The sequence below is a fragment of the Coregonus clupeaformis genome, chromosome 17, assembly GCF_020615455.1.
Source record: "Coregonus clupeaformis isolate EN_2021a chromosome 17, ASM2061545v1, whole genome shotgun sequence".
Lineage (NCBI taxonomy): Eukaryota > Metazoa > Chordata > Actinopteri > Salmoniformes > Salmonidae > Coregonus > Coregonus clupeaformis.
Window position 1 is genome coordinate 52,390,279 of NC_059208.1, and position 26,815 is coordinate 52,417,093.

General features: G+C 43.9%; 1 protein-coding gene across 3 annotated transcripts; it reads right to left on the reverse strand.

Annotated features, from left to right (window-relative positions):
• On the reverse strand, nt 1-25,760 carry col1a2 (collagen, type I, alpha 2). Of its 3 annotated transcripts, XM_041902177.2 has the most exons (50): nt 25,566-25,760; nt 23,711-23,712; nt 22,584-22,595; nt 21,856-21,891; nt 21,162-21,245; nt 20,408-20,464; nt 18,350-18,394; nt 17,899-17,952; nt 16,949-17,002; nt 16,711-16,764; nt 16,511-16,564; nt 15,803-15,856; nt 14,858-14,902; nt 14,311-14,409; nt 13,980-14,033; nt 13,484-13,582; nt 13,218-13,262; nt 12,710-12,808; nt 12,556-12,609; nt 12,340-12,447; nt 12,160-12,213; nt 11,910-12,008; nt 11,714-11,767; nt 11,387-11,485; nt 11,064-11,117; nt 10,696-10,749; nt 10,476-10,583; nt 10,030-10,074; nt 9,670-9,768; nt 9,074-9,181; nt 8,723-8,776; nt 8,553-8,606; nt 7,254-7,307; nt 6,866-6,919; nt 6,477-6,584; nt 6,223-6,276; nt 5,880-5,933; nt 5,622-5,783; nt 5,204-5,311; nt 4,785-4,892; nt 4,589-4,642; nt 4,250-4,357; nt 3,970-4,023; nt 3,698-3,805; nt 3,335-3,388; nt 3,110-3,217; nt 2,500-2,746; nt 1,976-2,160; nt 1,424-1,666; nt 1-1,123 (listed from the first exon to the last, which is right to left on the reverse strand). In XM_041902177.2, exons 1-50 carry the CDS (start codon nt 25,633-25,635, stop codon nt 977-979), a joined length of 4,071 nt encoding a protein of 1,356 aa, XP_041758111.1. In that variant the 5' UTR covers nt 25,636-25,760; the 3' UTR covers nt 1-976. The 3 variants fall into 3 exon arrangements, with proteins under 3 accessions (XP_041758111.1, XP_041758112.1, XP_041758113.1); XM_041902178.2 differs by lacking the exon at nt 22,584-22,595; XM_041902179.2 differs by lacking the exon at nt 6,223-6,276.
• Nucleotides 25,761-26,815: the final 1,055 nt, after the last annotated feature.

Consider the following 26,815-nt stretch of genomic DNA (forward strand, 5'->3'; position numbering starts at 1 on the left):
TTCAACTCCAACCTCATTTAATGATATTATCATTATAAAACATGAAAGCACTTTAGTCATTGAATGGTGTTGTTTGGGAACATTGGACATGCTTTATTTCAGAACTTTTCACAATTGATTTAAACATCTCACATATACAAAATAGGTACAATAAACTTTGTGGTTTTTTTCTTTTGAGAGAGAGAGGCCGCCTAAAATCCATTAAAAATGGATGAAATAATGTGCTGTCTGCATGAACACTGCATTGATGGGGGAGAATTTAAGGAGTAAAATGTCTGAACAAAACCAAACCAAAACTTCTAGACAAAAATGAACAAAAATACTAAAAGAAACGGTCAAAACCAGACAAACATCAGACCAGATTTAGGAAAATTCCACCTGCTTAAAATGGGGTTAATCAGGGAGAACTGTGCAAGACTCGTCAAAATCAAAAGAAAGAAACACAGTAAGAATGAGAGTGGTTTCCTGCTCCTACACAGCTGTATGTTTAGCACCATAGGTCTCTGCTTCAAGTAATTCAGCACCTTTGATACAGGACGGAGCTTGAAGCCTTAGAACTCGTAACATCTACGTTGTGGATCAGACAGGTTCTCAATATTTTTTTCTAAAACACAGGCATGAGGTAGCTTCAACCTTTTTTTGTAATTTTTTTGTGGTTTTAAACCTCCTCGTTGGAAGATATACAAAGACCACAAAGTGATGCATACGTTCAGCGTTTTTATTACACTTCTTTTATTTTTTACAAAATGATGACATGTCCCACAACATGGTGTTTTCCCGCGTCTCTTTGGGCTGCTGTATTAATTTGCATTGCACAACGCTCCGTTCAGTCCATTGGTCCTCTCCGATAGAGCCCAGCTTAAGCAAGTGGATGCGCAGAGGAAATCAGCATTCAGTATAAAACCAACACAGAAAAAAGGGCAGAGATTCTTTTTTTTCTTTCTTTCTCTCTTTTTTTAATTTATCATGAGTCTATTTATTTGAAACAGACTGGGCCAATGTCCAAACCAAACTCTTGATCAGCTCCACCAATGTCCAAAGGTGCAATGTCGAGGATGGGCAGGCGAGATGGTTTATTTGTTCTGTATTCAATGACTGTCTTGCTCCACTGGCCAGTGTGTCTCTGCAGAGGTAGGACAAAAGGAGAAACCATGTATCAGAACAGTGCACCCACTCAGTATATCAAATCGTGAAAACATACAAATGCTTCACTTACAATAATACCCTACAGTAGCCTATGATACTTTACATAAAGAGTCAGATTCCCAAACTCTTTCACTAACCAGTAAGTTACATAAAACGACCCTGAGCCTGAGTTCACCCTTCCACCACGCACTGCATCTAATTGTGTGAGTGAACACAGAGAGAGAACGAACAAAGCTATTGTTTGAGACATTGCGGTGGAAATAGAAAGGGGACTTACAGTGCAGCCGTCCTCCAGAACGTTGAAAGTGAAGCGGCTGTTGCCCTCGGCACTCAGCTCCACGTCATTGGAACCCTGCAGGAGCACGGCCTTCTTCAGGTTGCCGTTCTCTCCGTCCATGTATGCCACGCTGTTCTTGCAGTGGTACGTGATGTTCTGGGTGGCCTGGTTGGCCAGGAGACGCATGAAGGCCAGCTGAGTGGCCATGCTCTGAGGGCTCAGGGTCTCGTCGTTGTACGCAAACTGTGAAACAACATAGGAGGAATTAAGACAGGATCAGTGTCAAGATGTGGTCTCAAGCATTTAGAAAAAAACCTTGGTGAAGAATCGTATAGATAGATAGATGTCTGATGATCTCTTTAAAATGGAACCAATACGATCATGTTAAGGGTACTGGAGATTAATGTAAGCCAATAACATGGGCCTATACTATACTACTAAAATATGCCTAAAATCAGACTGGTGTGCCAATCAAATCAATGTGTCTTCCTCCCCTGATGTTCAAACTGTCCGCTCTTGTCATTAGAATCAGTACAGGTTCAGTCTGCTCACCTCAGTACCACCGTTGATGGTCTCTCCGAACCAGACGTGCTTCTTGTTCTCAGAGCTCCTGTACCAGTTCTTGCGGGCGATGCTCTCTGGGTGAGGGTGGATGCAGGTGTGTCCGGTGGAGAAGTCGCAGTGGGCCTTGATAGCGTCAGCGATGCAGCCCTGGTTGGGGTCGATCCAGTAGAAACCTGCAGGGGAGGACAAGAGAGAGAAACATTGATTAGCTCTGATAATCCTACTAACACTATTATTAATACTTCAGTGGGACTTTTCATTGTTTAGGTGTTGTTTACATTTTGAGTTTCAGGTTCAACATGATACTGTACTGAATATTGTATGGGTTTGATCGCTCAAGGAGAGTATTGGTAGTGAAATGTAGAGTGATAGATAAAGAGATGGAGAGTTGTTGAGACTCCAAGGAAGTAGATATTTTAGTGGTTAAGAGAGTATGATGGTTCTAAGGCACCTCAGTGAGTCAACCAATCAATAAAGAGAAAGACAGAGATGTGTCTGTGGCACCAACTCACCACTGCTCCATTCGGGGTGGCTGAGTCTGATGTCTCTGCAGGTACGGGCGGGGTTCTTCTTGGAACCCTCGGGGGTGAGCATGTTCTCGATCTGGGAGTTTAGGGATTTGATGGTGGCGTCCACCTCGTAGTCCTTGGCCCTGAGAGAGGGCTGGTCGGCTCTGTACTCATCATAACCACCAGACTGGTCGTATCCGCCACCAGCGGGACCTGCGGGTCCGGGAAGACCAGGAGAGCCGGGGGGACCCTGTTGGTGAGAGAAGAGAGTTAACAACCTCAACCTTGGTCAAAGGTCACTGCTGCTACTGCTGCTGCTACTGAGAAGTATCTCATTTTCACTTTCCCCTGCTACAAGTGTAACTTGTATCAGTGAATTTATGTTTAAGCTAATTATATGTCAACCTAGATACATTATGTGTTGGGATGTTAACAGCTAGTATCTGCCTTCACACAGAGCTTATATGATCACCCCCCTTTGTCGGCAATACTGTGCCTTTTGGCTGACTGACTAACTGACTGTGTGGCTGACTGGCTGACTTACTGACTGGCTGAATGGCTGACTGACTGACTGACTGACTGAGGCTGGTGTGTGAGTACTAGATATACTCACAGCAGGTCCGAGATGTCCAGCGGGACCACGGTGTCCAACAGGTCCGATAGCACCATGTCCTCCAGCTCTACCATCCTTACCAGGGGGACCATGGGGTCCGGCGGGGCCCTAGAGACAAGCAGAGGGAGATGACAAGGACAGGTGTCAATACATGTCTTTTATCTGTCTAGTTGGAGGAAGATACAATGGAGGGAGCATTTGATGTAGATAGCACTAGTTACTTACTCTGGGTCCAGCAGGTCCAGTGATACCAGCAGAGCCAGTCTCACCAGATGGTCCCTGGAGGGGAGAGATATGGTTAGATTAGAGACCTCAGGGGTAGATACAGCATACTGTAGGGGAGAGATATGGTTAGATTAGAGACCTCAGGGGTAGATACAGCATAAGAACATTGTAATACAGTAAATTATTCACATTTATGTGAAGTGGCTATAAGGCTTCTGTAAATAAAATGGAGAAGCTGATACAAACTTGAGGATATGGGATGGAATATTTCAGGATATGAGATTAGATCATGATGGATGGATGGATGGATGGATGGAAGGATGGATGGATAGATGGATGGTCAGAGCAGTCATCATGACTTACGTTTGGTCCGGGCATTCCCTGGAGACCACCATGTCCACGCAGACCCTTCATACCTCTGTCTCCCTTCTCTCCAGCCACACCCTTCTCTCCACGGGAACCAGCGGGGCCCTACAACACAAGGAGACACAGAACCATAACAGAGGTGCGTTATTTCATATAGACCTACAGTATAGGCACAACTAGGCTACGGCGATGCACTATAATAGTTTAAATGATTTGACAAGTTATAATTCAGCAGTCCGAGTCAAGATGAGGTTGGATTGGGTACTCACTTGGGCACCACGGGCACCAGCAGCACCGACGGGACCACCATTTCCAGTTGGGCCCTAGAGAGGCAGAGAGGAAGAAGATGTAGAGATGGAACCACAGTAACATGCTAGAGATGGAACCACAGTAACATGCTAGAGATGGAACCACAGTAACATGCTAGAGATGGAACCACAGTAACATGCTAGAGATGGAACCACAGTAACATGCTAGAGATGGAACCACAGTAACAGTTTTTCTGTGTAGAGTAGAAGTGATGTCTGTTTTATGTGAATATGAACTTACAGACTCTCCACGGTTTCCAGGTCTGCCGACGGCGCCGGAGGGTCCGTTGGGTCCGGGTTGACCAGAGCTTCCAAGGGTTCCAGGAGAACCAGGCTCACCACGGTCACCCTGCAAGGGGGCAAAGTTCAAGGTTCAAAGTTGAAAGTTCAAGACATTGTTTCAACTGATATGAAGGTCAGTTCATATGAATGTTCCTGTGATGAAGCCTGTAAAATGGAATCAGCTTCCTCTCCCCCAATCCTAACCTTAACCATTAGTGGGGAAAATTCAAAACTGACCCCCAGATCAGCGTCTAGGGGCAACTTCACCCTACACCACACAAGACAGAGAGGAGTGTACCTTGAAACCAGCAGTTCCGGGACGGCCGGGAGGTCCATCGTTGCCAGGGCTACCCTGTGGGGTGACACAATAGCATGTTAATTGCGTTGCCATGGGAACTGCAGGTGAACTGTAATTTCGATTTTGAGCCATGTGTTTACTTACAGGCTCTGAGTACTTGTTTAACACATCAATCAATCAATCAATCAATCCTTACCTCACGTCCAGCCTCTCCCTGAGCACCAGTCATACCGGGCATGCCAATGTTACCAGCGGGACCACGGGGTCCAGAGGCACCAGCAGGTCCAAGTCTACCAGGCTCACCCTGAATGGCACAGAGTATCACAGGGTCAACACAGTACAAACACATACAATAGTAACACACAGTCAATGTACTGTATCCATAACTCATCAATGGATTGCAGCGCAGACAAATATGGTTGACTGGGCTCCACTAGTCTGGAATAGCCTATCATTTTCAAGAAGTGTGATTTGGCCCATTTTTGATCAACGTCATTTCAATATTATATGCCAAATAGCACATTCTCCAGAGATTTTTTTCTTTCTGCGGTCGGATGTGTCTGCTAAATCAGTTTGAATAATGTTTGTAAACAACAGAAGGTGTGATGTTCTCACCACAGCACCAGGACCGCCAGGAAGACCCTTGTCACCACGGGAACCAGGCAGACCAACGAAGCCAGAGGGTCCGAGGAAACCTTGAGGTCCAGGGGTACCAGGAGCACCCTGAACAGGGACAGGAGATCAGGAGGTGAGAGTGGAGAAAAGCAGAGAACGGAGAAAGAAACCCAATAAACTTTCCCCCATCGCCATTAGTTTTGTTACGCAGCCCAAACAATGTAAAATGCTTTGAGACCAAATGAAAAGCTAGCCTGGTCCCAGATCTGTTCTGTGCTGTTTTGCCAACTCCTATGGTCCTATTGCAAAACAACACAAACAGATCTGGGACCAGGCTAGTGAAAGGCATGACATAAATCCCATCCATTCTTGAGTAGAAGCTTACTGAGAGGCCTCAATGGGAGCTATGATGACTTACGGGAGGACCGCTCTCTCCAGGGGATCCCTTGTCTCCAGCGATACCAGCGGGTCCACTATGTCCCTGCTCTCCCTGAGGTCCCCCGGGTCCAGGATCACCACGGAGACCACGAGGGCCATCCTTACCAGCGGGACCAGCAGAGCCAGGGGGCCCAGTAATACCCTGTGTGTAGGGAAGAGGACGGGACAAGTGGTTATTGAGGGAAGAAAGTGAGAGGTGTGTGTGTGTGTGTGTGTGTGTGTGTGTGTGTTTACTTACAGCGGGACCGGGGCCTCCAACTCTACCGGCAGCACCAGGGAAACCAGTCAGACCCTGAAGAGAAAGAACACAGAGGTCAAAGGTAGAAAGCAGCCAAGGTCACTGGGTCACAGAGAGATGGGGTGTCGTTTACAGGCGGCTGGTGGCACCTTAATTGGGGAGGACGAGCTCATAGTAATGGCTGGAACGGAGTTAATGGAATGGTATGAAACACATAAAACAAATGGTTTCCATGTGTTTGATGCCATTCCATTAACTCCATTCCAGCCATTATTATGAGCCATCCTCCCCTCAGCAGCCTCCTGTGGTGTCGTGTGTGTGTGATATCAGTGACAGCACTTACAGAAGGTCCAGCATCACCACGACCACCAGGGGGGCCAGCGGGTCCACTAGCACCCTAGACAAGAAAACAAGAAAAGTCACTAAATTATAGAATTCCCAGTGAGGATTTACAGTACATGATGTCCACTGTCTGTGTGAATGGATATAGTTGATTCCCGTTGAAGTAGGTGGTTAGAATGGGCTTTATGTTTCACCTAGGAATGAAGAGAACCAAGTGAGTTAGTAAGTAATATAGCATTTCTGGGTGAGACTTACAGAAGGTCCAGATTGGCCAGCAGGTCCAGCAGGGCCGGCGGGGCCGACGTCTCCCTTTCCACCAGCGGGTCCCTTGTCTCCTCTAGGTCCAGACTGACCATCAGAACCCTGCATGGAACACAAAGACACGGGTCAGAACAGAACCCACAGAACAAGGGCCGCAGCAACACAAGGTAGTGTGTGTGTGTGTGTTGGCGCGCGTAAACAAGTTTGTCTATGTGTGTGTATGAGTCTGCCAGTCAGTGAATGAGTGAGGTTGTATGTGTGTGTGTGTGTGTGTGCATGCTTGAGGGTATACGCTTCCATGTTAAAGAAAATCACTATATTTTGATGCATACATGTGACATGTTTATGTGTGGTTTCAGGGTATCAATCGAAGCAGTACTTACAGGGGGTCCGGCGAAGCCGGGAGGTCCGGCAGGTCCACCCTCTCCACGCTCTCCCTAAAACAGAGCAGGAACACAGGGACAAAGTGTCAGAGGAGACCCTACATGTACAGTCAAGATATACACATCCATCCAGACAAACAGACAATCTAGCGTCAACTAACCACTGATATGACATGATAGTGTTGACTGATGTAATGTCTTTTGGGAAGACATTCTGAATAGTAGATCATGTTAGTCCTTAATTCCTTTGAGGGGTGATGAGTAGATTAAGTTATATGTGTTATGATGTGTTATGTGTTATAATGTGTTATGTGTTATAACGTGTTATGATGTGTTATAATGGGTTATAACGTGTTATAACGTGTTATGACGTGTTGTAGGTACTTACATTGGGTCCACGAAGACCAGCAGGTCCGGCAGGGCCGAATGAGCCAGATTCACCCTGAAAGAGAGCAAAGATGGAGAATATAAGGGCTCAATCAATCCAAAAAAGATCAATATCAATCCAAAAATCTGAAAAAAATCCGCTTGGAAATGGCTCGGATGTAAAATACTTCTTCATGGTCTGCATAACTTTGATCAATGAACCCTAGCCTTTCAAGTTCCACGGGATGTCCAGTATTCAAGTTGAAGCGTATTAACTACTATTTGTTTCCAAACCAGGCAAAACAATGACGTTATTATGTCTACCACCATCAGTTGCCATATCCTGGTAGATGAATTTGAAGTGTGATGGTATATAATGGAGCAGGTGTCCAGGCAGTGTTGTCTTTCAGGGGCATGTCCAGTAGGCACATCATGAGAGAAAACGTTTTGAAACAGGGAGGTGCTTGTCCAATCAAAAATGCAGTTTTCCGATGCAAATTGTAAAAATAAATATTGGCGCTATGGTGTACCCTCCTGATCATGACCCAGGTTTCCATCATTTGGAGATGACATCAGCAGTTTGGACCTTGGCAGTGTGCTACTGAAAACTGTCCAGCAGATTGAGATGTTGAGGTTCTAGATTCAGAAGCTGTGGCAGGTGGGTCAGTGCTATCAGGGATCCTTGGGACATCCATACCCTAAACCCTAACCTTACCCCCTACCCTAACCTTAACCATAGCCTAACCTTAACCATTTCAAATTTCAGCTGTATATAATTTCAACTTCAATGGGGTAGGGACATCCCAAGGATCCCGGATAGCACGGACGTGGCAGGTGGGGCGCTGCTCGTGATCCAATTGACATTTTAGTCATTTAGCAGACGCTCTTATCCAGAGCGACTTACAATTAGTGAGTGCATAAATTTTTCATACTGCCCCCCCGTGGGAAACGAACCCACAACCCTGGCGTTGCAAGCGCCATGCTCTACCAACTGAGCTACAGGAGGGCCAATATGCTAGTCCTCTCTGGTCTGGACTACAGAGGCCTTTGTTGTTGTCCAAATATTCATAATGACCATACTCAACAATATGATCAATTCATTATCTTGATTACTTGTGAAGAGCCAAAGAGTCTTGAAGGAGGCTCGCTATTCCTCCTCTGTAGGTCAGTGAACAGTAGTCCATCTTGGATTTCATGGATGTGCATAATCGTTGACAAATCTTCCCTAAGTGAGCCCCACAATATTTCTCATCATCATCATCGTCCTTTGCTATCCTTTCATGTGTTGAGGACTAAGGGAGCAGATATTCAGGCTGTTTACCTTTTCACCATTAGCACCGGAAGGTCCAGGGGGTCCACTTGGTCCGGGGGCACCCTAGAAAGAGACACAAGGCACAAAGTCAGACTAAAACACAATCGAGACAGAATAACAATTTATTGGATGTTGTTTTCACTGTGAAAGTGACCGAATGAGATGAGAGAGGAACTTACACGGGCGCCATCTCTTCCCATGTTACCCTCAAGTCCTCTGTGTCCACCCTCACCCTAGATTGGAAAGGGGGAAAATACATGTTAGTCACTCATTTAAAATAACCATTATATACAGTTGTTTTTAGTCAAGGTCTATCAGAGAAGATTCTGCATTAAGGCTGAGAATGTCCAATTCTCCCAATGTTTGTACTGTGAAATAACGACCAAGCGCTGCATTTCACATCAGCACATCAGAAATGATCATTTGCATAAATTACAGCTTTTATTAAACTTTTTACATAATTTCTGTTTGCCTCGTGAAATTGAACTTTTTTATATATGTTTACAGGCAGCATATTCGGGGGGACTTACCTTCTCACCCTTGGGTCCAGGAGTACCACCGGCACCGCGCTCACCGGGCATGCCACCGGGTCCTTGGTGTCCGGGGCCACCAGCAATACCGACAGAACCAGGCTCTCCCTGAAACACAGACATTGGTTAAGAATGGTTCCACTTATAAGCTATCCATCTCATGGAGCAAGCCCATGAGTGGTTAGAAGCTTCATCTGAATACAGTGCTTAAAAGAACAGTGGTGTATTTCTCATACAGAATCAGTTTGCGTCTTCATCAAAACCATACATTAGTACTACCAGAGCTATTGTTCATATATTTTGGTTATACCTACTGTAGGGCCAGGAGGTTTTCCAGACCACACAACCTGACCAGGTGACCAGGAAAAACTCTGGGCATTGTTTACAACAATAATATAGTTCTAAGCCCTTGATAGAGCTGGGATCACCTTGCCCTATTAACAACGATAATATGGTTCTAAGCCCTTCGTAGAGCTGGGATCACCTTGCCCTATTAACAACGATAATATGGTTCTAAGCCCTTCGTAGAGCTGGGATCACCTTGCCCTATTAACAATGATAATATGGTTCTAAGCCCTTCATAGAGCTGTGATCACCTTGCCACCATCGGGGCCTGGAGTTCCAGCAGGTCCACGAGCACCGATGGCTCCCTGAGATCCAGCAGAGCCAGCAGGACCGGGGTTTCCACGCTCTCCCTAGGAACAGACAGAGAGAGAGGGCGACTGTCAGCACCAGGGCTCTGTCATGGGCACACCACAGTATGTATACACTACAGGTGTGTGGGTGTGAGATGTATATAAAGATAGGGTCTAGTTAAGGCCTGAATAGTGCCTGGGTCCTACTTAAGAGTACATGTAAATGGGTGAACAGGATCATGTGCATGGCAACAGGTGCATGGTTGACCAGCTGTCAGGAAATCATACTTAATGGTCTGTGAGAGGTATGAGTGGACATACCTTGACACCAGCGGGTCCAAGGAGTCCCTGGTCTCCGGGCATACCCTGTTGAGAGATGAATGCTTTGTTAGTGCAAAATATTACAAAACATTCCTTTGTTAGTGCAAAATATTACAAAACATTCCTTTGTTAGTGCAAAATATTACAAAACATTCCTTTGTTAGTGCAAAATATTACAAAACATTCCTTTGTTAGTGTAAAATATTACATAGTGAGAATACCATTAGAATAAAGAGAATATACTGAAATGGAGAGAAAAGGAGGTAACATTTCTATAAACTAAAATGGATTTTGCTATTAAGTTTGTGTTATAGGGTAAATGTATGTGTTTGTGGATGTTGGTTTGTTATGGCTTTGTGGATGTAGGTTTGTGGAAGTGTTTATGTGTCTGTGGCAGTACAGTGGGTTTGTGTTACAGGTCACAGGTTCTAGGTTTAGTTACTCACTTGGTTGCCAGCTTTGCCAGCCTCACCAGCAGGTCCAGCGGGGCCGGGCAGACCCTGGAAACCAGGAGCACCAGAGGGTCCCTGCTCTCCCTTCTCACCAGTGTTACCCTGTAGAAGAGGAGTGAATCAAGTTAAATCAAATACAATACAATACAATTCACTGTAAGATTAGATTCTAGTTATTACTGTGTATTTAGAGGATATAGGGTAGGCTACTTACAACAACTCCAGCCGGGCCGGGGGCTCCATTGTTGCCATCGGCGCCTGGGCCACCCTAAGCAGAGAGAGGGAGAGGTAGGTGAAACACTGACACTGGCAGCAGGTGAATGATCAATGATCCATGGTAGTTCAGTCAGAGTTCATAGGAAACACAACTCTATTGTAATAAATAACTATAGATGTAGAGTAGGTAATACATTTGTGTTGACTGTTTGGCTCTGTCCCATCAGTCATACGAGGTCACAGATTTAGGATACTTAGCTTTACCAACCGCTCATTTGAGAGATGGCTACCATAGTAGTAAATGAATGCCTTTAACAGTAGAGAGTTGATAATGTAATGAATGTTGTCTGATGTGGGGGTACTTACTCTCAGACCAGTTGCACCAGTAGGTCCCTTATCACCACCCTTGCCAGCCTCACCCTGGAGGGAGAGAAGGAAGAAGAGACCATGGAAACGTCAGATGATCATCGTTTCATGTTGGATGACAGACCATCAAGATAGATAGCAATCTTTTTAAGCCTAAAAGCATATTCTGTCCTTCCAGATCACTTCCTGTTTATTCATTTGGTCATATTCTGCCCACATAGAAGTGCAACAACACCCCAGCTGTCTCTCTCACAGTCCAATCTCACGCTAGCAGATCAACTTCCTGGTTTTACTTCCTGGTTCTACTTCCTGTTTCTACTTACTCCAGGTCCCTTGGGGCCGGGGAATCCAATGTTACCGGGCTGGCCTCTGGGTCCAGTTGGGCCAGGGGGACCAGTGCGGCCATCCAGTCCAGCAGCACCCTGGAAGAGGACACACAAAACACACCGGGGATCAGATATGGCACAACACCACTAGGTGGGTTTTAACATTGTTGGTGGATGGGGTGGGTTACTGTAACCATAGCACCAATTCAATGGAAGTGCTTTGAACCAAGCCATTATCATGACCATCAGTTTCATTGTATTCTATTATTTTATGATATACAGTGTTTGAAAGGATCCATATTGGAGATGTGTTTAATTACTTACAGATGCGCCTTCCTTGCCTGGGGGTCCACCCTGTCCAGAGTTTCCTGGCAGGCCCTATTAACAGACAGAACTTGTTAGTCATTCAGCATCACAGCTAGAGAACACATGCTATATTTGGTTCAGAGATTAGACAGTCAGAGAATCCATTACACATCTTATTGAAACATTATGATTGACAGGTGCGTGTGACACTTACTCTGGCTCCAGTCAGACCAGGCTCGCCAGCACGACCGGCATCACCAGGGGGTCCACGGATACCACCAGGGCCGGTGGCTCCGCGAGCTCCGGGCATACCCTGGCAGAGAGAGGGGGGAGGAAGAGCAAGCCATGAGAACAGAACAGTCACTATATTACAAGGTCAAATTTACTATTTTCTTCCTGCCTTTGAACAATTTTCATCATGGTTAATAATATTTTTAGTAGACAGAATATTTTGGGAGACTTACAATGGGACCACCTCTTCCCTCCAGACCAGGCAGACCCCGAGTTCCAGCACCTCCCTATAAGACACAAACAGACAGACAGACAGACAGACAGACATAAGTCAACCATAACCACTCACCTGCACCTTATAGCAAATACACCAAGATTTTACCCCCAGACTGGGTCTGGTATGACATACTCACTCTAGCTCCACGCAGACCAGCGGGCCCGGTGGCACCAGCCTCGCCAGTTGAGCCTCTCTTGCCCTCCTCACCAGCGGGACCAGCGGCACCCTGGACACCAGAGTGACCCTGAAGGAGAAAGCAGAGACCTTAAAGACTGACACAAACACACACCATGTACTGGCATAATGATACAGCACAACTATACTGCTAAACAGCAGTAGCATGGATACTTACAGGCTCTCCCTTAGCACCAGAATCTCCCTTTTGTCCAGAGGGTCCAGGGTCACCCTGCAGTCAAAGAGACACAGATACATGATCAATACCTCAATATTCATACAGATTGTGTTAGTAAAGTGTTGCATTGCTTTTTAGGTCCAGCGGTACTCACACCAAGGCCTCTAGCTCCAGTGGATCCTTGGGGGCCCTGGGGGCCGGGACCTCCTCTTGGGCCTGGGAAACCAGGGGCTCCAGCAACACCGGGGAGACCCTAGAACACACACACACACACAGGATGGAAGAAATGGTGAGTAAGGAGACAGCTGAAGCACCTACTGCATAAACATTATCATAACATTACCTAATCACATTACCCAATATCCAATGGTGTCACTAGAACAGTTACTTATGGCTAATATCACTTCCATGTAATGTGGGAACTGAATTAATTTCTGTACATCATGAATTCTAAAGCTAAAGCGATTCATTGTTGATGCTATTTGAGTGTGCTATTTGCTGATAAGTCAACTGTTGTGCTTCATTCATAACTCATATCATGCCAACACAAGTTCAAGGGTCAAGTGAACAAGATTCTACATCTTGACCTTTGTCTCACCCTAAATTACCTTTGAACTGTCAATCTAGTCTACCCACAATGCAACTATGACCAGAAAACTTACAGCAGCTCCCTTGGCGCCGTTGATACCGTTGTTACCAGGGTTACCCTACAAGGAGAGGAAAATGAAAGAGCGAGTGTTACAGACAAGTGTGTAGAGACGCCAAGACGCCAAGAAACCAACCAACATGATGGAAAATATATATGACCATTGGAGAGAGTTACATTATGTGTTTCAGGAACAGGTAACAAGAAAACCAAGCGAGAGCCTTCAATATGACATATTTCACACTGTGATAATGTTGTGGTTTGTTGGTAGTGTATACTTACATTGGGACCGACGGGGCCAACGGCTCCATTAACACCGGGCTCTCCTCTGCCTCCCTGAGGTCCGGATGGGCCATTGGATCCAGCAGCTCCAATCTCTCCCTGTTACAAAACAGTAACATATTCTCTAAATCACACAATCCAGTCAAATGGGTAATAGGATGTTTTATAATGTTATATAGATGTTTGATGGTATATAAATCCTCATGGGAATACTATGTATGGAATCATTAGTTTGGTCAAGATGATTGATCCCTTTAGACAGTAAACCAATCAGATTATTGGATAGTGATAACAAATTAGAGAATCATGATGGGTGTTGAGAAAGCTCCTTAGATGTGCTTCTACAGTTCTCAGAACTGGGAATCTGGGAATCTTCTCTGGTGTCCACACTAATAATGTCCATGATATTCTACGGATGATATTCGGAGGATGATATTCTAAGGATTGTGATCATAAAGAAATGCTCTGGAGATGACCATGATGACATCACACTCACCTTGGGGCCAGGGGCTCCAGGGAAACCAGGGGGGCCAGCTGCTCCAAGAGGACCCTGGGAAACAGGAAATAGAGAGAGGACATAGTGAAATAGAGGTCAAGGGTTACAGTAAGTGTTGTAAGATGAAGCTACCCCTAGAAGCGGACGATCTAACTTCAGTTTTAGCATTTCCACCTGTAGTGATTTAGGTTAGGATTACAAGAGGGATAAGCTGATCCTAGATCAGGTCTGGGCCTAAAGATACAGTAACTTCTACAGAGGGGTCACTCCTAGGTGATCCATTAGGTTAAGGGGTCAGAGGTTATGGGGTCAAAGGAGAAGTAGCACTCACAGCAGGGCCGCTGGGTCCACTGCTTCCATCAGCACCACGGGCACCTGCAGGGCCAGCAGGGCCGGCACGGCCTCTCTCACCATTCAGACCACGAGAACCCTGGGGTGGGGAAGAGAGGCAGAGAGCGATCGAGAGAGAGGGAGAGAGGGAGAGAGAGTATGTTTGAGTGCACAATTATATATATATTTTTTTGTGCGTGTATGTAGTGAGTATATATTGTATATGATATATTACTGGTTGTACATTTGATTTCCCAACTAGGATAATACATATTGATTGGTGATCAGTAGACAGTGAAGAGGACACAGCAAGTACTCATCTCCACTGTGTTTCCTTTGCAATCAGCTATGTGAATGCAATGTATTTTGCATGTGACAAACGGTAAAGAATCAATGTGAGGTACATTCAGACTCGGCTATGCAGGTGACATGTTTCATTAGTGATACATATGCCTTGGGCTGACACCTGACAACATGCTTATTTTGACATTTTCCTCTAGGGAACAATATGATGAAAAAGTGAAGGGTGACGTAATGTGTGAACTTACAGCTGATCCTGGGTTTCCATTAGCTCCATGGGCACCAGTCTCACCCTATGGGAGAAGCAGGAGAACACGTATTCAGATGACAGGAGGTCGTAGGTTACGAACGGTGTGAACACTGGGATATATCTGGATTGGTAAGCATGGGTGTAATAGAAATGTAATTCTCTGAGATTTAGAATAAATATGTAGGTACTATGGTGAACGAGTGAAAAAACAAACACAGATATTTGAGTAACCGCTATCAATGTAGAGTGATTGCGAAAAAACTTGCACTAAAATGTGCAACTGTATGTGAAATTGACTTTACTTTTAGGTGTTACAGGGTCAGTTTTCCGGACCCAGATTAATCCTATACGTTGAGTCAAAAGCTTGCACAATGGATCTCTCCATTGAAAGTGTTTTTTAGTTCAGGGCTAGGCTTAATCTGTGTCCGGGAAACCGGCCCACAAAGATTAAAGCTAAATCTCTGTTACACCTCTGCATTAGGCCTCCTGTGCAATTTGTGGGGTTTGACAGGGATAAAGGAATGAGGTTGTGATTATTTGTGGGGTTTGACAGGGATAAAGGAATGAGGTTGTGATTATTTGTGGGGTTTGACAGGGATAAAGGAATGAGGTTGTGATTATTTGTGGGGTTTGACAGGGATAAAGGAATGAGGTTGTGATTATTTGTGGGGTTTGACAGGGATAAAGCAATGAGGTTGTGATTATTTGTGGGGTTTGACAGGGATAAAGGAATGAGGTTGTGATTATTTGTGGGGTTTGACAGGGATAAAGGAATGAGGTTGTGATTATTTGTGGGGTTTGACAGGGATAAAGGAATGAGGTTGTGATTATTTGTGGGGTTTGACAGGGATAAAGGAATGAGGTTGTGATTATTTGTGGGGTTTGACAGGGATAAAGGAATGAGGTTGTGATTGAGGAGGATGTACTGTGGCTGCAACGTTACCTTAGCACCAGCTGAACCAGGCTCTCCTTTGCGTCCATCCAGACCATTGTAACCCTGGAGCACAGAGAGAACAGGTTAGCATCCTGAGACAATACACAATTCTTATAGTCTAAAATCAATTAAGTACAGGAAACAAATACCCCCCCCCCTTATCGTTCAGATCATATTGATTATCTGGTGAGGGAATATTAATTTGAGCATTATCTAGAGATCTCTGCTTCTTGTATTCTTTTTGATGTGGGATGCATTTTCGCTCAGTTTCTCATGGGACAAAACTCCTCCTAATTTCCAATCATTACTAGTCTTTTCTAAAGACTATATCTAAAAAATACACGTTATTCCCTTCATAGTGCACTTGACCAGAGCCACATAGGTCAGAAGTAGTGTTCTAAATAGGGAATAGGGTGTCATTTGAGACGAGTACTACAAGGGAAGTGTGTGACTGGGTCACATTCAGTGGGGTGCAACGTTACAGAACAACCAGATAGAAATGTATGACGTAGAACAGAACATGATTTTCTGTAATGTGGAAAGGAGATTCATGTCAGCTCTATACAAGTAATCTCTATCTGTAACCTTCAGAGCGTTGCACCCTCCTGAAGGCTACCCAGGTGTGTCTCCAGGACAGAACAGGTATACTGTATAACAGGGTCGTTGGGAGGTCGTTAGGAGAGGCAGGGCCAGGTAGGTATTAATGTAAATACTCACTCTGTGTCCCTTCATTCCAGGAAGTCCAGGAGTTCCGGGGAATCCACGAGCACCCTACAGAGGAGGGAGAGAAGAGGTTAGAAAAATGTCTGTCTGTCTGTGTCTGCAAGTTTTACGTGATAACACTTTATGGGTTAATGTATATTTAGTGTCAATGTATATTTTGTTAACTGTCTGTCAGCTCTGGATATTGCCCTTACCTGAGTTCCGGGGCCACCTCTGTCACCAGGCTTGCCAGGTCTGCCGTTGTTACCCTACAATTGAACAGACAAGCTGCATTAGATGTGTATACTGTAGGTCCACTATCATGATAGCATATGTCTGTTGCATTTTCCACATTCACTAATCGCCCCAGTAGGCAAGTAGTGCCACAGGTAGGAAGTTATTAGACCAAACGTTAGACCAAAATAACACAGAGGATTTTAACTGTTTACTTACATCCTCACCGGGCTTGCCAGCGGATCCAGGAGGTCCACGAGCACCAACAGAGCCCTTGGATGAGAGAGAAGTCAGAGTTCAGGGTTAAGGTCATAGGTCATAGTCAAATTCTGTGTTCCAGGTTCTATGTTGGCTTTCTGTGTAGCGGTGTAGTGTTGATGGCTGCATCTGTGTCTGTAGAGTTGAAATTGTTAACCTACTGTATTGGTACACCTGCGCATGGACAGATATGAGAAATGAATATCTGTTTAGTCCAAATTGACTATGGGGTATCACTGGGTCGTGTGAGAAATGAATATCTGTTTAGTCCAAATTGACTATGGGGTATCACTGGGTCGTGTGAGAAATGAATATCTGTTTAGTCCAAATTGACTATGGGGTATCACTGGGTCGTGTGAGAAATGAATATCTGTTTAGTCCAAATTGACTATGGGGTATCACTGGGTCGTGTGAGAAATGAATATCTGTTTAGTCCAAATTGACTATGGGGTATCACTGGGTCGTGTGAGAAATGAATATCTGTTTAGTCCAAATTGACTATGGGGTATCACTGGGTCGTGTGAGAAATGAATATCTGTTTAGTCCAAATTGACTATGGGGTATCACTGGGTCGTGTGAGAAATGAATATCTGTTTAGTCCAAATTGACTATGGGGTATCACTGGGTCGTGTGAGAAATGAATATCTGTTTAGTCCAAATTGACTATGGGGTATCACTGGGTCGTGTGAGAAATGAATATCTGTTTAGTCCAAATTGACTATGGGGTATCACTGGGTCGTGCCGTGTTGGATTATAACTATACTACATATGGGACATTGTTGAAGATGTGGGATAAGGGGTGGAGGAGAGAGAGTAAGGGATGCGTATAGAGTATCAGGCTGAGCTCTGATCAACCTGTTATAGACCAAATGTAACAGTAGGTGAGAGTTTCCATGAGAGAGTTATCTTACAGTTTGTCCGGGCTCTCCAGGCTCTCCAGCATGTCCTGTGAATCCTTGGGGTCCCTGTTGATAGGAAAACGACACAACAGTGAGTCGATTTATCCAAATGAGACATTGTTTTATTACTATGTGATCCAGTTAGGTGTGATGAGTAGAACCAGGACTGAACATGTGATCTGACCAGGGGAAACACTGGGCCCTAGTTAGAGGATAAACTAAGTCCTGTGGGTTAGGGGTCATAGTAGGGGTCCTAGTTAGGGGCTATAGTAGGGGTCCTAGTTAGGGGCTATAGTAGGGGTCCTAGTTAGGGGCTATAGTAGGGGTCCTAGTTAGGGGCTGTACTAGGGCCTGTGGGTTTTTCCTGGCAAGGTCACTGAGTCAGGAAAACTTCCTGGCCTTCGTGTTGAGTTTATATGAGAAAAAGACATTGAGTCATTTGACATATTTGAGAAATACTTACAGGGGCTCCGGGAGGTCCGTTGGGTCCTCTAGATCCCATCAAACCCTGAGGAAAGAAATTGACATCAGATCAAAGTAAAGCTACTGTACATGATCTCAATACTGTTCAATCAAAATGGACGTCCAATTTGGATATGAATCAGTGTAGGGGGGAATGAAATTGAAAATATGGCGAACAAAAACTTTTGCATAAAATAGCAGAGGAAGGCTGTGTGAGATCTTATCCAAATTGAAATCTTAAATGATTTGGGAATAAGATAATAAATTGGTAATACATTATTCATAATTACCGAATTGGTATTCTATTGGTAAACACTTAGCTATGTATCTTCACGTATCTCTACAGAGTAGAGAGGGGTCACAGCAACAGATGAAGAAATAACTGCAGTGCACCTATCATGTCCAGAGTTTGGTGTAATATTCTGACAGCTGTTCCATGCTGGACGATGAAGAGGTTATGATCAGTGTCGTAACAGCACATGATCTACAATGCTGTTTCTGGCTGAATCCCAAAATAAACCCTACTCCATAGGCAGGTAGCTTAGTGGTTAAGAGCGTTGTGCCAGTAACCGAAAGGTCGCTGGTTCTAATCCCCGAGCCGACTAGGTGAAAAATCTGTCGATGTACCCTTGAGCAAGCCACTTAACCCTAATTCCTCATGTAAGTTGCTCTGGATAAGAGCGTCTGCTAAATGACTAAAATGTAAATGTAATAAGATTAGGAAAGGCTATCAGCTTCGCGGTTATAACTTGCCCTCCGATAGGCCAGGTGGAATTTTCACAACATTGCTTGCTTACATCCATCTTATCAGATCCACACAAATGCCTAGGGGTCAGGGGTTAGGCAAGAACTAGTGCCAAGGGAATAGGGCCTAAGGGCTAAGCAGGGACAATGCCAAGGGAATAGGGCCTAAGGGCTAAGCAGGGACAGTGCCAAGGGAATAGGGCCTAAGGGCTAAGCAGGGACAATGCCAAGGGAATAGGGCCTAAGGGCTAAGCAGGGACAATGCCAAGGGAATAGGGCCTAAGGGCTAAGCAGGGACAATGCCAAGGGAATAGGGCCTAAGGGCTAAGCAGGGACAGTGCCAAGGGAATAGGGCCTAAGGGCTAAGCAGGGACAATGCCAAGGGAATAGGGCCTAAGGGCTAAGCAGGGACAATGCCAAGGGAATAGGGCCTAAGGGCTAAGCAGGGACAATGCCAAGGGAATAGGGCCTAAGGGCTAAGGAGGGACAGTGCCAAGGGAATAGGGCCTAAGGGCTAAGCAGGGACAGTGCCAAGGGAATAGGGCCTAAGGGCTAAGCAGGGACAATGCCAAGGGAATAGGGCCTAAGGGCTAAGCAGGGACAATGCCAAGGGAATAGGGCCTAAGGGCTAAGCAGGGACAGTGCCAAGGGAATAGGGCCTAAGGGCTAAGCAGGGACAGTGCCAAGGGAATAGGGCCTAAGGGCTAAGCAGGGACAATGCCAAGGGAATAGGGCCTAAGGGCTAAGCAGGGACAATGCCAAGGGAATAGGGCCTAAGGGCTAAGCAGGGACAGTGCCAAGGGAATAGGGCCTAAGGGCTAAGCAGGGACAGTGCCAAGGGAATAGGGCCTAAGGGCTAAGCAGGGACAATGCCAAGGGAATAGGGCCTAAGGGCTAAGCAGGGACAGTGCCAAGGGAATAGGGCCTAAGGGCTAAGCAGGGACAGTGCCAAGGGAATAGGGCCTAAGGGCTAAGCAGGGACAGTGCCAAGGGAATAGGGCCTAAGGGCTAAGCAGGGACAATGCCAAGGGAATAGGGCCTAAGGGCTAAGCAGGGACAGTGCCAGGGGCTAGTGCCAAGTAGAGCATGGCGCTTGCAACGCCAGGGTTGTGGGTTCGTTTCCCACGGGGGGCCAGTATGAAAATGTATGCACTCACTAACTATAAGTCGCTCTGGATAAGAGTGTCTGCTAAATTACTAAAATGTAAATGTAAGTAGGTAGGGCCTACAGGATTGTGGCAACTGGTTAGGGGTGAGGGTTTAATTTAGGGTTAATTCAGGGTCACCCTCTCTCTCTTGTGTTTGGGGGCCTCACCATGGGTCCAGGTCCGGGGTCGCTGCCTTTTCCTCCATCAAACTGAGCAGCAAAGTTCTGGCAAAACAAAACAGGGACACACATTATTATCACAGAAATGAACAATTAATAAAAGCCATGTTTGACAAATACTAATCGCATAGTAGTCATAATTCCATTGGTTAATCCCAGATGTTCGATTGAGGGTCTTGAGACATGAGAGTAGTAGTCCTTAGGGTCAACCATGATGAACAATATTGACAAACTGTCCCAGTATTGAAAATAACTTTTAGGTCTAAAACGAAATAATCTCAGAATATAAGGTCATTGGAACCTCCAATCACCGTGTTGTGTGTGTAAGCCATGTTTATGCTTTACTGTGTCAGGGGGTCATCGTGGGGTCAAAGGGTCATAGGTCAACAGGGTATAAGGTCATAAGGGTATGAGGTCATGGGGTCAAGACCACCCAATTGAACTCATCCCTAGAGAGTACTAGGTACTTCAAGGGACACTCTGAACACTTTTAACATGGCTGATTTGAAAGAGGAACCAAGTGCCATGCCCCGGTAACACACCAAAACCAACGAGTCTTTTTGGTCACGTTAAGAGTTCAAAATGTCCTCCATTTTCTGAGAGAAAAATGACAGCCAGTGAAAACATTTGTTACAGAACTGTCAGCCATTTGAGTGCAAAAACTGACTGAAATTCTTTGAGAGAAAATATGGTCATTTTTAGAGTGAGAAAATGAGGGACATAATGATATAGGTGAACTTACTCCTCCAAGTCCAGGGGGACCAGGGGGGCCGGCAACGCCGGGGAGTCCAGGTTTACCATCTCTTCCATTACGGCCTTGGGGACCCTGAGAGAGAGATAGAAACAACGTATTATTTAAAGAAATCTTTGAGCTAAAATACTTTATATTCTATACATATTTATGCTGTAATTCCGCTGGAAATGTTCTTCATCCTCTGATGTTGTTTATGATGACTTTCTATTTTAGTTTTGTTTTCTGTTGTGATGTTGCCCAGTCCTGTAACATACTGTAAGTGCTCTACTGTACACTATAGAAAAATGGGAAAACAACACATTCTACATTATTACATAAGCAAAATTATTACAAAATTATTACAATTTACATAGTGATGTATAATTGATTTAAAGCCATTTTAAAATAATATTTATTTGCTTATATGTTTATAATATATCTGGGTAAAAATACATCCAATAATATCGTTGTCAACATCGAGGATATAGGCCTCTATGCCATGTGAATAAGGGGTGTGGCCACAACAGGGTCAAAGTATGTTGTGTAGCCCTCTCAGAAATGTGCATTTAAACAAGTGTAGTAACTTACAGACACCTAACATACAACATCTACACACCAAAGGAAAATTACAATAATTATTGAACAAGGAAAATGTCGAAGCATTTTAAAGTTCACACAAAACAGCTGGGTTTTCTTTGCTTACCCTGTCACCTCGAGGTCCTTTCTCTCCTGTTGGGCCCTATGGTGGGAAAATATCTCAATCAGACAAACATACAAGACAAGACAAACCACTCAAATATACATTTTAAAAGCTTATCAGTGCTTCTAGCAAAGCTGGTCATAGACCCTAATCTCAAATAGATGATTGCATCAATGTTAAAGGAAAAATCCACGCAAACTATATTTTGGTATTTGTTTCATTAATCCATTGTTGATACAGTCCCAAAATGGTTTGCATGTCAGCAGTCAAGTTTTCAAGATATTGGAAGCAAAGCGTCACCAGCCACATCATCATGGCCACATCATCATGATGCATTTTGCATCATCATGATGATGTGGCCGGGTGACACTTTGCTTCTTGAAAGTCCAATATCTTAAAAACTTGACTGCTGACATGAAAAACATTTTGGGACTGTATCAACAGTGGATGAATGAAAAAAATACCAAAAGATCATTTTTGAGTGGATTTTTCCTTTAATTGAGTTCAAGCATTAGAAGGTAGACTGCAATGTGTCATAATGTGTACATAAACAAACTTGCCCTTACAGTTTGAGGACAAGCATGTCAACACATTAACGTTACTGTATGAGTCAACAGCGCATACTGACTCGGCCTCTCAGTACACTTGACCTTTGACCTTTGAGTAATCCTGAGCCTCAAAGTTTAGATATGCCACACTTTTAAATTACACATAAGAACATGTTTGCTCACCTTGAGTCCCCCCTAAATAGAAAAGAAGATAAATAAATTTCACATTTATTTATTCAGTCTTTCCTACATTTCTTATGTCATTCAACGTGTAGGCTATATCAACCGTACATCAGTTTTCTCATCTCTCTTTTTTGCCAACAAAGCATATTAGTTGCCAGTGTCATAACACAGTATTGCATGCATAAGTGTATATTATAAGTCACATGCTTGTGCAGCTAACTATATCAAACAGATAACAGCACATAAAGATATAATGTCATCTTAATCACTATTGCAGAGAGATGTTTAAAGGTGCACTATGGAGCTGGGTCAATGATCTAATGCCAAATCCAGATTGATGTTGCATGGCAGAAGGCTATGCAGGTGTATAGGCCAATCAATCAATCAATCAATCAATCAATCAATCAATCAATCAATCAATCAATCAATCAATCAATCAATCAATCAATCAATCATAATCAATGAACCTTATAGACACACTGCCCCTTTAAAGTATCAGAATGCCAATATAACTGCTGAGAAACAATATCCAGGTGAGCAATTTGTAACAATCTCAACTATAACAGACCATTCTAAACAAGCAACTCTTCCTTTATACTGTAAAAAAAACATCTGATATAATACAGGCCAAATCCAGGGCCTGTGTTAAAAAAGCTTCTCATAGTAGGAGTGCTGATCTAGGATCAGGTCCCCCCATCCACATAATTTTATAAATGATGATCTAAAAGGCTAAACTGATCCTAGATCAGACTTACTGAATATGGGCCTGGAATGTCTCTGCCATGTTTAGCTTTCGAACCTCTTCCTGATCCTATTAAAGGGCCCGTTGTGCCCAGCGGCCCCATGGGTAAACCAGCACTGGCGGTTTTAACTTTCACTGACACTACCCCTGACCAATAGGAGCCTCACCTATTCATTGGCAGCAAGTGAAGAAAAAATAACCCTCTTCAGAGGTAGACTAAAATCAAACTGAAATACTCTGCTATAGTTGAGATTGCTCAAATTGTCGACAGAGGGATCTTTTCACCGGATATTAGCTGGAACTTGGAACCAACAGACAAGATGCAAAAAGGTAAAATATCTTCTAAAAGCTGTTTTGATAGATAATATCATGCACATGTACTAACCGCTGTGATGTTTCAACAAGGAGGAGGAGGAGGAGGAGGAGGAGGAGGAGGAGGGGGAGGTGGAAAAAGGCATACTCAGTTAGAACATGATCACTAACATAGTAAAATAGTTTCTGTAGCAATCTAAATTCTTTCTTCTTGTGACCCATTTGTCCAATGCAAAATGCCTTATTTTCCTTTGTAGATAGCAAAATAACTGTTGTTCTTTGTTTCCAGAATATACACAAAGATTAGAAAGATTAGGATGATAAGTACCTAAAAGGCAATCTGACAAAAACAACCAAAGCCATATAAAAGGTGAGAGGTATCAAAGCTGTCCATATAAATGCGGCCAAGCTTCTACAATATTCAATAGAGTTTTGTCAACAACAACATTGGGTCATATATAGGTCTGAAGTAGCTACTAAAATTCAACAGCATCCATCTTTGGGAAAAATTAAAATCTTCAAATGTGACTGAATTATATTTCATGCATCACTGCTCACAGACTGGAAATGTCAGTGTCATTTACACACTAGCCAAGCAGCCAGCAGTCAGGTTTTTACAGGTTTCAAAGGCCTGTGTATCCACATCCCCTGAGGAAAACAACTTGTGGTGGAGAGAAGACCAGAAATAAGCCTTGTGTAATTAGGTACTGAATATGGATGTACTACTATAAATTAAGTGATCAGCATTCACTATAGTCTACCTAAGTAAATTATATCCTGTCATATGCTATCCTATGCTTTTGTATTGCATCCTTGCCTATTCTTTTCTATGTATGGCAACTTGATTTAGAGGAGTCTAAATTACTACATTGGTCTAAATTACTAAATTAGATGAAAATAGATTTAATTCAAGAAACATTGTCAATAGTTTTGAAGAACTCTCAACTTATGTTGCTTGTTATGTCCTAGGCGTTTCCTGTTTAGGCCTCAGTGGTGTCCTCATTATGATGCGGCATAACAACCAGTTCCTCTTGGTCCTGCCCTGCTGATGGATGACATCGCACCTCCTCTAAAATACTGCGATGTCATGTCCTTACGTGGCCACTAGATGACGCATTTGGACAATTAAAATAATATCATCATGGAAAAGATTGTTTTAACTTATATTACTTGTAAATACAACGCAAATTTCATTTGTGTTACTTGAAAATAATGCTCTTTATTCTTATAATACCAATAGTAACTATATTTCAATGAAATAGCTCTAAACCTAACTACACAAGGCCTTCTCTTCCACAAGGCCTAACAAATAGGCCATAGCTTGCACTAAGTTACTCAATAATATGTCGAAATAATTTTGGGATCGAAAATCTATACTTTTGTAAAGATCTATATGTATTTCTATAGAAAATATATCTAGGAGGGCTGATGCCAAAGGGGATGCTGTTAAATTTGACCACCAGGGGGCGGCGTTTCAATTCCCTATAATAAAAGTTCATTCCCTGGACTCTGAACAGTATGTACAACGCCCCAAACTTTTCATCCTAGAAGTTTACAGATAAATTCCAATTGTTGTCTAAATGTTGGTAGTTCCATTGTTCTAAAATCTATTCAAAACCACTAAATTAACAACTTTAAACGATTCTTTCAAGGCTGTGATAACTTTTTTTCATCAGTGCGTTTCTCTCTCGGAGACTAATCAATTGGCAACTGTATCCACGGAAAAAGAATGAAGAATCCACCGAAATGACCAGCATCCGTTCGGTTTTATATAGCCAGAGGGAAGCCCTCAAATGAACTTTTAGCGGTCCTCGGGTTATTTCCAAGTAAGTTCCATATAAAAGCCAAGCATAAGCGCTGTAAGGTCCTCCTGAACTCTTAAAACAGGACAAAAATCCTCGGTAAAAGACAAAACATATCAAACTTACATTGGCATGATGCTAGAAATGAAGTTACTGCAAGCAGCAACAGAATCCGGTTATCCACAAAGCTGAGCATGTCTAAGCAGACATGCAGACTCCTTGTGCTGCAGTGCCCTGTTTAACTACTTCAAGCAGGCATACAGTTGTGGTGACTAGAGTAACTCCAAGATTGGAAACCTGCTGCCGTGATGCTAGAATATTACAGACCAATCAGTCCTATTTATATGGCAGGAGGTTCCTTTGTCTGCGTGTCAACAGTCAGCCCCCGGACCAATAGGAGAAGTGAAATCCTATATGACTCCCATCCCATCCCCAATAAGTCATATGGTCCTACATCTCCAGCCTTCTCTCAGAAACGTTGGCAATGCTTCCGCGATGATGACGAGTGCATCGTTTTAATTAGATCCATTCTTGGGGACGTGGACAATGTAGACGTTTAAAAAGGAGTAAGACCTGCATTTTCTCAGACTTTTGGTAAGGTGGTTCAACACACTGGACGGAGCTTGGTGAGGGCGCGTCGGAGCTTGGTGAGGGCGCGTTGGGCATCCGACTGTCACCTTGTGCTTTGCCCGGGTGGGGTCTGGCGGGTAGGCCAAATCTGTCCAGTGCGGTGCGCGCAGGAATGCGTCGGTGGGCACCGGGGCCCTGCATCTCTGTTAGTCGGATTTAAATAAGAAAATGCCATACAGGGAGAGGACGAAGGAGATTTTTCTTTGTATAAATCAGCAAACATTTTTATGGACTATTTGAAGTCTGCCTGCATTCATTTTATTTTTGATGGAATGAAGCTTTACTCATTGTTATCACTATTTACTGTTTTGCACAATCATGCACTGACTTCACACACAGGCCTCTTCATGCCTGTCGACATTGTAAAGCTTCTAAAATGTCTAAATTACTCCTAATTAATATAAATAAAGCATTTTCCATTCATCAAGCAAAAAAATAATATACTTTTTCCACCAAACATTTGATATATTTATCTGAGTAAATAAAATCACAGGTTTAATGACAGATCACCCCCAAGCAACATACAGTAGGGGATATGGTGTTTGATATACCTTATAACACAGCTGTAGGCTACATTCATTGATGGTGGATCTGGTGTTCAAAAGGCACTAAGCCCTGTATTCAGGAAAAGCCTGTGCAGTGTCCTGGAATGCAATGTGGAGGTATTATGTGGAGGTATTCTACCGCCTGGACTGAGCATACAAAAGACAGGTGAGAGAGATCTGATTTCAGCTCTTACCTGGCCA

Coding starts and splice junctions, on each gene's coding strand:
- col1a2 (XM_041902177.2), bottom strand. CDS start 25,635: ATGCTCAGCTTTGTGGATAACCGGATTCTGTTGCTGCTTGCAGTAACT. Junction 9,769..10,029: donor TTGGACCCGCTGGTGTCAAG/GTATGTCCACTC, acceptor GTCTGTTCCTAG/GGAGAGCGTGGAAACCCCGG. Junction 3,218..3,334: donor CTGGACCTGCTGGACCCAGA/GTAAGTAACTAG, acceptor GCTTGTCTCTAG/GGCCCCGCCGGACCCCATGG.